Below are 12,424 nucleotides of genomic sequence, written 5' to 3'. Positions count from 1 at the left end.
CGACCACATGAGCATGCGAACTGATACGTGCATACGTAGTGACTTTTCTGTGCTCGTTTAATAAAGTATCTAATTTGTTGTTGAATTTGATAATCGTAATAAACATGTATTTACTAGGCAGCCGAATGTATGTTAACTGTTCGAGATGCCATGTGGCTTTACGTTTAAAAGAAGCGCAACGGGTGAGTATATCTGTCATGTATCTTATTTAGACAATTATTACGAAGCTCAAAAGAGCGGAGGGAGAGTAGTCTGAATTGGGTTCTAGTATCTTGTACTAGCTTACACATTGAACTCAGTCGCCAGCCGCGAGCGTTTCCAAGTCAGCGGGATCGCATCAGTTGATCTGCTGAAACTGTGCAAGTATCAACGTCTCGTGCGTGAACACCGCGCTCTGACCCATGTTTCTGTGCACTCGCTCATCTGTTCAGATGATGTCCTGTGAGGACAGCTATTGGCTCTTGTCTCAGACCTTCCCCGAGGTGATTGGTTGAGTGATTAGCACTCAGTTTGTGACCTCTACAGTAAGCTTCCTGCCGCTGCGAATTCATTGATGAAGAGACATATACTATATACCGCTCAAGGTACGCTATTCGTTTGGACGACGGTAAGGGATAAGATAATTAGATATATTTGTTAATAATTTTTAGAAAGTTCCTTCTTTGGCCGACTAAAAGTATTCATTGGAAAACGGTTTGTTTAAGTAATGTGTTGTTTAAACGAGTTAAACATTTTCATAAATGTAGAAAACGAGAATATGTTAATTACTGCGCTGTGATTGGATAAACCTGTGATTTAAAGAAAAAAATCCCGTTATAGTGATTGTTTTCTAATTCATCAGTAACATATTTGGATAGTCTCTAAAACATGTTTTAAAATACCGTTACACATCAAATCAAAATTGACCCTTTCAGAGTGCTACATTAATTTTTTTTCAAGTATACAGTTCTGCTCAAAATTAAAAAATTTTTTTTTTTTTTTTACAAAAATCTAACCTTTTATTGTAGAATAAGAATTTGAAATTGGAGAGAAATCTCGTACACATTTAATCATACCCTTTTAATCAATACTTTTTGCAACCTCATACAGAATCTCTCCACACCCCTTAGATTTCCAGGTTCATGTTGGTGTTTCTTTTCTTCAGTTCACCACACTCTTTTTCTATAGGGTTCAGGTCAGTGATCTGGGTTGGCCATGGCAGAAGCTTGGTTTTGTTTTGATTTTGATGTTTGTTTGTGGATCATTGTACTGTTGGAGGACTCAACCATTGCTCATTATAAGATTTCTAGCAGAGACATGTTGGTATTTGTTAGAATCCATGATGCCATCTATCTGAACTTGATATATAGGAACTCTGGCAGAAAAATAGGCCCACAGCATACTGCTGTATATTTCAGTATACACTGGGTACTTTTTTTTATCCATGTGTGCACCAAACCCATCTTAAATATTTGCTGCAAAAAAGCTTTTTTTTTTTTTTCTTTTTTTTTTTTTCATCAAACCATTGAACCCAGTCATGTTTGAAGTTCCAGTAGTGTCTAGCAAATGAATATGACATTTTTTTAATGTCATACCCAGGCTGTCAGAGAGAATGCGTTCACGTGTTAATCAATATAAACATGATTATAAATTGATCCCTTATTTGAGATGGAAGCTTCCGGGCAAGCAGACTCTCCGCATCTTTCTCGACCCCATTGATGCGCGTTCTCGGTTTCGCTGGCATGCGCGTGATTTCTTTCGCGGGGTAAGATGTCCAAGACGCGCTTGCCCAACATGCACTGTTGCTGCCAGATCTGGATTGCCGAAAATATTGTGTTCGATGCACAACTTACTCAACTAAATCAAAAGGGGGGGGGGGGTATCATAACTGTATATTTTCATAATTTCTCAACGATGCAAAATTTGAAAGTCCACTGAAAAAAAGTAGCCTAAAATGTATATATATATATATATATATATATATATCAGTGGCGGCTACTGGTCTGTCAAATAGGGGAAGCTCATTTTCGGTCTACATCATAAAATTGTCTATTTATTTAAAAGTAAATTCTGCCCTACGTTCCTTTTCAAGAAAATAGTCTGTGACCCTGTCGTACCAACTAGGCGTCTTTTCCAGTGACTTTTCGTGTGCAGTTTCATATGAATGAATGATCTAAAAAAAAATATTAAACTCTGTAAAAGTGAAACAAGGAATGTGGTGAATAATTGTGTGAAATGTATGATGAAAATCAAGCAATTTCGCCAAGCAAATATAAAGAAATAGGTTGCAGCAGTTTTTATTTCGACTGAACTTGAGAAATCCACGATGGGACTGAGCGGCCGCAGAGAGCGCGAACGAATAGCTTCAGCGATTCCTTATAGGACAAAATCGCTGTCAGTCAAAAGGAGATGCAATCTTTCGACAGACCCTCCAATCATCACGCAGAAGCTCAGCGTCCAGGCCAGCCCACTCCTCATTCACCCCCAGAGACGCTGAGCGTCCGTGGGCGGGACATAATCGCAGCGTTTATCCAATGACCGTCTAGTTTCAAAGCACTGAAAAAAAACGTTCAAAGCAGCCCCATTGAAGTCAATGGACGCTGGGCTTCAATGAGGAAATGCACTGTGACGCTACGGGAATGTATGAGAAGAAAATCAAGTCAGCCGACCTGCTATATCTAACTGATTCTGAACAAATTCTAACGCATTTTTAGTCAATAAAATGTTAATACAATAGTACGTAATTTGACCATTAATTTTGTGACATTATAGGGGAAGCTGAGCTTCCCTTGCAGTCTTAAAGAAATCGCCACTGATATATATATATATATATATATATATATATTAATAACAACAAACGGGAAAAAGAGGAAATATTAAAATATGATTTCGTCTCTGATTTTATTTGTTTCTAAAATAATCTAAAGATAGTATTATTTTTTGGTATTATTGGTGGTTTTAGCACTCAGCATACCTGGTAAAAAAAAAAAAAGTCACCGCTCGCCACTGCTGTGCATTAGTTTGAATGCAGCCTTTTAAAGCTGCCTGTCTATGATCTCATCAGTAATAATCAAACGCAGTAATGCTGAGGAAAAAAGAAAAACTATATTGTCTGTAAACTTTAAGATATAAACTTGATATAAAACGTGTATGAAAATGTAGCCATGTGCAGTAACTAAGAATCTGACCCTTTGTGATATTTAGTTGATAATGAAAACAGTAAATAAAAATTTAATCTTGAAGCCAGTGAAGACTGACACATCTACTTCTACAGAGATTCCAACTGTAATTAAAAAGCATAGAAGCTGCAATTTTACATGTTTTTAAAATTTTAAGTTCAAAAGATGTATTTGCACAGCAGTAGGATTAAATGGGGAAAAATGTAGATCAAGAATCGTTTCGGATCGTGACTCTCATAATCGAAATCGCATCGGATACTTACCATACCATCCTCAACAGTGGTGACAATAATTATTCATTCTGCAGTGCATGATGGGAGTTTTCGCTGTTATTGCCCAGCATGCATTGCAACATGAAGTGTTTTATTAATTGTTACCATTGATGTGATTCATATGCTGGTTCTTGATTTCTGTATTTGTCCTATATCCATGAGAGTTCATTTAAGTTTTAAATAGATTATAAAATGTGCAGCACTATTACTATTTGCTCACTGCTGTTTTTCTGGATTAGTTACACATAATTAGAAGACATATATAGAAAAACAATTAATTGTAATGGTAACAGAACAGTGTATAATTGCTGTCTCAACAGATAACATCAGTTAAAGGTTGTATCAGCGATTTCTAGCCTAAAACATAAAGTGTCGATTTCAGCTTACCTTTCTTCACGATCCGCTCGCTGCCTGCCCCATAAATTGTCTGTGAAAAAACCGCGTCTCTCTGGTCAGCCTAGGGTCCGAGATATGCCAAAAAAACAATCGGCACTACCAACCTTTCCACACAAAAACAAACAGTGTTCCAACCAATCAGCGTCAGGGGTTTGGTGTTGTGGACTTTCCTACTGGTGCTGGGACGTGAGGGAGGCGGAGCGAAAGTCCACAACACCAAACCCCTGACGCTGATTGGTTGAAGAAAGGTAAGCTGAAATTGACACTTTATGTTTTAGGCTAGAAATCGCTGATACAACCTTTAAAGCAGACTTAAAGTGAAGTATTAAACATTGCCTGTTCAATACTACATGCATTGTTAAAGACAGAAATCTAACACATCTAGTGAAAAGTCAGGACCCAAACTAAAGAAAGCATTGATCTAATCTCCATGATGGTGACATCGTGTTAATCAAAACATTATTTTTCAATAAGAGCTCCGATAGACGTGTGATAGAAATAAAGTCAGTCTGGTTAGTAATGATTTATTGTTTAATCAGATCTTATACGAGATTTAATGAAATATTTTATTTCAGTTGATTTCATCTGTTGCTGAAATCTGTTGTAGTTCTAGTGTTTCTTCAGTGACGCAGCTTGTTAAAAGCTCATCATTAATGCTCACTCATCATTTAATTGATGACATCATTACCTAATTCACTTGAACTCTGCTTCAGTGTTAATTTAACTCTATAGAGAGGGACCAAATGTTCTCTGAATAGAGTTGATTTTACTCTGGGGATTTTACTGTGTGGCCTTTGCTCTTGAGAAATAAACATGTTAAATTATAAGACCTTTGTTTTCTATTACCATTTGAGACTACTGATATGGAAAAAATTTACAAATTTTCTTGTTTTAGGAAAAAAAAAATTCTCTATTTAATGCAATATATAACACATTGTACAGATTGTAATGTTGTAAAATTAAGTGGCATAACATTATATTATGGTACTTAATAAAGTCATGCTGCCAGAATGTAAATTGAAATAGAAAAGTTTTACAGTACATACTGTAAACAAAAATTAAATTACAGCATGATACTGGGGACTACAGTACAATACTGTAAATGTAGTTTACAGTTGTGGTTCTGTAAAAAAAACAGAATGTGGCTGGCAACCCAGCTGCCAGTATTATACTGTAAATTTACAGGGGAAAGTTCTACAATGTCCAGCACTCTCTCCACCCTCAATACCACGACTGAGGTGAGTCCCTTGAGCAAGGCACTGAGCCCCCAACTGCTCCCCGGGCGCCGCCACAATAACAATGTGGTTATCCACTGTTCTGGGTGTTTGTTCACTACTGTGTGCACGTGCTTGGATGGGTTAAATGCAGAACACAAATTCTGGGTATGTGTCACCATAGTTGGCCTCACATCACCCCCTTTCCTTTCCTTGTAATATTATACAATTATGTGGCATAACAGTATAATACAACACTTAATAAAATCATTTTGCAAGAATTTAAATTAAAACGGAAAAGTTTTACAGTACACACTTTAAACAAAAATTAAATTACAGCATGATACTGTATACGTAGTTTACAGTTGTGGTTCTGTGAAAAAAAAAACAGAATGTGGCTGGCAATGAAGCTGCCAGTATTATACTGTAAGTTACAGGGAAAAGTTTTACAGTATGGTTCTGTACAAAAACAGAATGTGGCTGGCAACCCAGCTGCCAGTATTATACTGTAAATTTACAGGGAAAAGTTTTACAGTGTATGGCTCATTGTAAAACTAAAATTGATTGAAATTGTCATTTGTAGGTTGACTTGAGTCAGCTGTAGAATTTAAATACTGTCTTACTGTTTTTGTTTTAAGTGTCAGAGTTCTGCAGCTCCTCTGGAACAGGCCGACTTCTTGAAAGGTGCTCCTCATAGAAAGCACCCAGGTGTGACAAACCTCAAAACAGTGCGCCTGCCAGAGCCACTGCAGGTAGCAGCACAATCCATCTTAAAAAGTAAGCAAACATTGATCCACCAGTCTAAATGTTTAGTGTTTCAAGCTTTCAAATCGGTATTTGTTAAGAAATGCACTATAGTGGTACACTGTGTAAATGCTTTTTATATGCCTTCATTTTGATATGTAGGGGCAGAGGTAAAAGGTCTGACCGAAAAGGCACATAAGCTGTCCAACTTCCTATGGAGCAGGAAGCGGGCCATAGAATCCTCTCAACTCAGGGAGAAAGCCATCCTTCTTGAGAAGAAATTTTTGGAGCAAGAGAATGACATCCATACAGGTGAGTTAAAGATGGAGGAGAGGTGGCCTGTGAGAGGCCTGTGTGCTTAAGTCTGTAAATAAAACAATTAAATGTTTTCTTTAGATGGCATTGACCACAAACTAGAGGCTCGAATAAGAAAGAAAGTGTTATCTGAACTGAGAAGAACAACATACCGCAGGTCTTCCCTAAGGTACAAATGCATAATCTGTTTGAGACATTTATCACAGAATGAAGCTGTGAGATTTTGTGTGTATTACTGGATAACTCAACATTGATTTCTTTGCTATTCTGGCATGTTTCAAGGTATGATGAAGATCTTGGGTTGGTGTATATGGCTGCTAGGCTAGCAGGTGGATATGCTGCTGTGTTCAGAGCATTAAATGAGGTATTTAATGCACATTATCAATCATTTCTCTTTGCATTTGTTCAAAAACAAACAGTCTCGTTGATATATATCATAGATAAAGAAGAGAGATCCTTTGTTTGCACCATATTCTCTCCTGGACTTTGGATCAGGACTTGGAACATGTACTTGGTAAGTCAGACTTAGATATGAATATTTTTAATATTATAAAGTGTAATGAACACACAGGGTTGATCGATTTTAGTGGTATGTATTAAGTTATTTTAAAAGATGCTTGTTTCAAGATTAGTGAATTTATACTATATTTGATTCTTCGACTCAGGGCATCACACACACTCTGGGGAGACTCTCTGAAGGAGTATGTTTGTGTAGACAGCTCTGGAGACATGAACACCTTGGCAGAAGAGCTTATTCGAGGTAAGGAGGTTCGAGGTTGAATTTTTAAGCACAGTGTTATATGAACAGATCTATAGACAGATATTTTTATTTGTACCAAACAGGAGGCAGCGAGGTGGATAATGCAGAGATCAAACAAGTTTATTTCCGCCAGTTTCTTCCTGTTTCTCCTAAGGTATCTTCAACTGCCATTCTTAATTGTTTTTACTTACCCAAATTATACACTGCTTTTACACAAAAGTATTTTTTTTCTCCGTAGGTGCAGTTTGATCTTGTGATAGCGGCTTACTCTTTGTCAGAACTGGCCACTTTGGAAGAGCGAATGAACGTTATTTTCACACTTTGGAGAAAAACCAACTCCTACCTTGTGAGTGATGATATTTCAGTAATAATGATTAATTTTCATACACAGCATCTTGCTGTGTTGTTGTTGCTGTTAAAGGTATAATTCATTTTAAAAATTAAAATGTCATTGTTTACTCAACCCTCAGTTTCTTTTTTTCTGGTTGCTGGTAGCCATTGACTTGTATAACATTAGGAAACAGTTTCCTAATGCAGTTCTTGGTACTTTTTAAAGGTATTGGTGGAGAATGGAACCAAGGATGGCCATCAAATCCTTATGGAGGCCAGAGACACTATACTAAAGGTTTGATTTGAAATTTTTGGCTCAGATATTGCTAACATGACTTTCTGTTTGAAGTGTAGAACACCTTTCAGAAATTTCTCACAAACCTTTGCTCTATGACTATAGAGAAAAGAAGAGATAGTACATGACTTGAGGAGACCATCTGTTTTTGCCCCTGTACGTAAAAAAAAAAAACCCATATTTTATTTATTCCATTAATTTGATCCAATCATTTTTTATGTCTATACTGACATTATCTTCTGCTCGGTTTGATTTTGGACAGTGCACTCATGAGCTGTCTTGTCCCAAGTTGATCAAGCAACCTGTGGTACCTTGTAACTTCTCCCAGTTCTACTATTCTCTGCCTTTTTCTAGGGTAAGGCTTTCGAATTGTGACATTCGCCATGAATAACTCATTTTCATGTTCTGTAGGTTTAATGACAATGCATTATATATATAATCAATCATTACAGAGCCAAGAAAGGCAGCAGGAGAAGTTCAGTTACCTGATTATATCCAGGTCCGATGAGGAGAAGCCTCAGAAGACTGAGCATTGGGACATGGCCAGACTGATGGCACAAGTCCGACGCCGACCCAGACATGTTCAGTGTCAGCTGTGTTGCGCCAATGGAGAACTCAAACAGCTTTCTGTAACAACCCGTCTTCATGGAAAGTATGTAATGTTTTTTTACCAAATGACCTCTATCTATATTGCCATTCATAGAAGTCTTGTATGACTTAATATAACATAAATGATGTCTTACTGAACTATGTAGTAAAAAACCCATGAAAAATTTACAACATGCCATGCTGGAAGGATTTAAAAATGTCTCACCGACTGAGTGTTTTCTTAGCATTGATTTCACAAAAATTGATGGTACAGTATTTGGTTTAAGTGTACGCTTATATCCATTGCCATGTATAAGCTCGTTCAATAGCTGGGGTCATCGTATCAGTATTGTATTTTCAAAGTTGTGTATTCTGAGTTGCGTTGTGGTTAAAATAGCAACATGTCATCGAAATAATGGCGCCCCCGTAGTCCAAAATAATGTAAACTTTTATGGGTTTTCTACCACATATTTCAGTAAGAGACATCATTTACAAGTTTTAATACCTAGTACGCTTTAACAATCATTTTCATTTTCTCAGGGACATGTACAGATGTGCTCGTAGTAGTGACTGGGGAGATTTGCTGCCAATGTTTCAAGCAGAAAACGACGACACTGAAAATGACGAGATGCAATAAGACTATAATCTGTTTACACTGTGTTTGTGGATAACAGTTCTTGTTTGTTTATTTCCTAATACAATAGTTCATCTATGCAACCTGATTGTGTTTTGTTATTTCACTGAACCTAATACTCTTTACTCACCAATATCAAAGCCCAAAATCCACATCTGTTTAAAGGTTATATAGAGAGTTTGCACTTACATCACGATTTGGTTAGTTACACAAATGCGCAGCCATGTTGGTGATACTTGGATGTAAACAACAGCATGGATTGCACAGTTAATGTCCTACTGAATGCATTGTTCAGATAGTTAAAACTAGGGGAAAACGTGCAGCAGCTGCTAAATCATATAGAGAAGGACTTAGTAAGCAGGAAAGGGCGCAACATTTTGACACACTAAAGTTAATAGGTGATAAAGATACATACAAGCAGTATTAATAAAGATATTAGCCAAATATTTTACCTACCTGACCGGAAATGATAAGAACAAACAGGAATGTTGTCAAGATTCTTGGCCTGGAAATCCTGGTTTAGTTTGGCAAACCACAACGGCCTTTTTTCCTCAGACATTTCTTTACACTCTACTCCTTGATTTGTTATAACTTTTGGCAGTTTATACTGCAATTTTTTTTCCCCAGTCCGACCGATTAGCACAGCCCAAAACATGACAATTTTTAGCAGCAATAATCAGCAAAGTAAGTGAGTTTCGTTCAGTTCAGTGACATCGGTTACGTTTCGTGCTGCCAATATGGCCGATTGATGTCGTGAAAACAACTTATAGTTCTAAACAGGAACCTTATTTTATTTTTGATAGCACTTTACAATATGATTCTATATGTTATAAGTTAAATACAAGCTCACTTACATGAACCAACAATGAAAAATACTTCTAAAGCATTCATTATTCTTAATTTGCATTCGTTATCCTTAATTTGTTAATTTGAACTAAACTAAATTCCGCCAGCAAAAGAGCGGAGGGAGAGTAGTCTGAATTGGGTTCTAGTATCTTGTACTAGCTTACACATTGAACTCAGTCGCCAGCCGCGAGTGTTTCCAAGTCAGCGAGGATCGCATCAGTTGATCTGCTGAAACTGTGCAAGTATCAACGTCTTGTGCGAGAACACCGCGCAGTGACCCACATTTCCTGTGCGCTCGCTCATCTGTTCAGATGATGTCCTGTGAGGACAGCTATTGGCTCTTGTCTCAGACCTTCCCCGAGGTGATTGGACGAGTGATTAGCACTCAGTTTGTGACCTCTACAGTAAGCTTCCCGCCGCTCCGAGTATAAACGTCGATTACACCTCTCTATATAGCCTCGCGACTGTGCAACTCTATACATCGACGGTGAGTCATTGAGGCGGCGAAGAGTAAAACATTTGTAAAGCGTAATTTATAAGCCATTTCAGGTCAACTTTTTCCCCAGATAATTGTTCATTTATTAGTTAATACTGTATATCTCGGTGGAACATTTAGGCTGGTGATCGTAACTGATTGGAGATCGTTGTGATTGGGTAGTTGGCGCATGACGTGTTACAAGCATCACATAGCTTATATAAATGTATTGAGAAGCTTTATATTTTCAAATTACATTTTGGAATCTATTACATTACGCAGTTATGTATTTTATTAGGAAAATACCATTTATAATACCAAGACAAAAAGACAATACCAGCCTGTCTTCTGCACTTTTGCTATCTGATCGGATACAGTACAGCACTAGAACAGTCGGCACAAGAAGCGGCTAGAGTACATAGCGATAGAGGATATTTACACTAAGTGAAAATAGCATATTTCCTTAACGATAGATATATTTAGATAAATAAGTGCAAATAACAATGGGTTCCATTTACACTAAGTGCAAATAGCTATAGATTCTATTTACACTATGTTGAAATAGCATAATTTTTTTGATATTTATAATACTTATTGCAAATAGACACAATTATCTGCACCTCAGTATTGTAGTACATTAAAACAGTATGCAGTAATTACGTACTGAGTGTAAATTATAGTTTTAATTTAATTTATTAAATTGTACCTTATTGGGACAATAAGCCCTCCCTACACCTACCCTAACTGATACTTTATTTTCAACTTTTCAATTATGTCCTTTATTTTTATTGAACATAAATGCCTTTCTGATATGATATGGGATTTGAAAAGGGAGAAAAAAAAGTTCGCCAGAAGAGGGATTCGAAACCGGTCGTGTCGAAAAGACTGAAATATGCCATTTATCCCCTGCGCCACTGGAGCCGACGATTGGGTGCCATCTAGTGTTGACTAACCCAATCACACATTGGTGAATAGAGTTGGTGTAAATAGCCTCTGCCAACAAGCCTGGCAATTTGCACTTAGTGTAAGACATTCCAAAAAAGGGTTGCTTTCCAAAAAATAAATAAATAAAAATAAAAACATGTCTAGTTAAATTCCCCATGTAGGTTCTGCACACTGTGCAGTAAAATACCCTACTTCTTATTCTATTTCCTGGTAATTCTGTTTATAGCAAACCTCTACATACAAATTGGTCTATTTTTGTTTATTTACTATATATACCCTACCAGTCAAAAGTTTTTAATAAGATTTTAAATGTTTTTTAAAGAAGTCTCTTCTGCTCATCAGGCCTGCATTTATTGAATCCAAAGTACAACAGAAACAGTAAATTTTCGAAATATGTTTCTATTTAAAATAAGTTTTATGTTTTAATATATTTTAAAATGTTATTTATTCCTGTGATCAAAGATACATTTTCAGCTTCATGTCACTTAAAAAATCATTCTAATATGCTGTTTTGATGTTCAAGAAACATTTATTATCATAATTATCAATATTTAAAACAGCTGAGTAATTGTTTTACTGATTCTATGATGAATAGAAAGATCCAAAGACTAGCATTTGTCTGAAATAAAAAGCTTTTGTAACATTATAAACTACACCATTCAAAAGTTTTGATTCAGTATATATTTTTAAGAGTTTATAAAAAAAAGTTATTTAGCAAGCTTTAAATTGATCAAAAGTGATGATACAGATATTTATATTACAAAATATTTCTATTTTAGATAAAGGCAGTTCTTCTGAACTTTATATTCATCAAAGAAACCTGAAAAAGTTCTACTCAGCTGTTTTCAACATAAGAATACATGTTTTTTGAGCAGCAAATCCAAATATTACAATGATTTCTGAAGGATCATGTGACTGGAGTAATGATGCTAAAAATGTAGCTTTGAAATCACAGCAATAAAAAAACTTTTTAACATTTTTAAATAGTAAAAATATTTTTAAATGTACTGTACTTAATATTGTACTTAATATTTAAAAATGCAGGCTTGGTGAGCAGAAGAGACTTCTTTTAAAAACATTAAAAAATCTTACTGTTCAAAACATTTACAAAAATATTTTATAAACAAAAGGCACTGAAAACATGTAATGTTATAAAATTTATTTTTGGTCTGGCAGCTAATGTTCTGAATAATGTGACTATGGTAATACCTCTTGTTCTTGTGGCATTTAATAAAAAAAATTATATTTTTAAACACCTTTTGCTAGTTTTTATTTTAAATCCCGTCTTAATAGCGCCATGTATAATAATAAAAAAATAAAATAAAATTTAAAAATAGTGTTGTTAATGGTGTGTACTGCTCAACACCAGACATGTCAACGTCCCCAAAGTATTTGAGTAAAATGCTCATTATTTAGCGCATATAGATTTCAGATCAGATCCTTTGGAATCGT

General features: G+C 35.9%; 1 protein-coding gene across 1 annotated transcript; it reads left to right on the top strand.

Annotated features, from left to right (window-relative positions):
- Positions 1–7: 7 nt before the first annotated feature.
- Positions 8–8,789, top strand: mettl17 (methyltransferase like 17). The gene is made up of 14 exons (XM_073849687.1): positions 8–182; positions 5,679–5,817; positions 5,947–6,096; positions 6,181–6,268; positions 6,382–6,463; positions 6,540–6,613; positions 6,765–6,859; positions 6,943–7,013; positions 7,098–7,205; positions 7,416–7,484; positions 7,590–7,640; positions 7,747–7,839; positions 7,937–8,136; positions 8,613–8,789. The coding sequence occupies exons 1-14, from the start codon at positions 105–107 to the stop codon at positions 8,707–8,709; spliced, it is 1,395 nt and encodes a 464-aa protein (XP_073705788.1). The 5' UTR covers positions 8–104; the 3' UTR covers positions 8,710–8,789.
- The last annotated feature ends 3,635 nt before the right edge of the window (positions 8,790–12,424 follow it).

The sequence above is a fragment of the Garra rufa genome, chromosome 10, assembly GCF_049309525.1.
Source record: "Garra rufa chromosome 10, GarRuf1.0, whole genome shotgun sequence".
NCBI lineage: Eukaryota > Metazoa > Chordata > Actinopteri > Cypriniformes > Cyprinidae > Garra > Garra rufa.
Note: the sequence above shows the minus strand (reverse complement) of the source record. Positions and strands in the feature narration are given on the sequence as shown.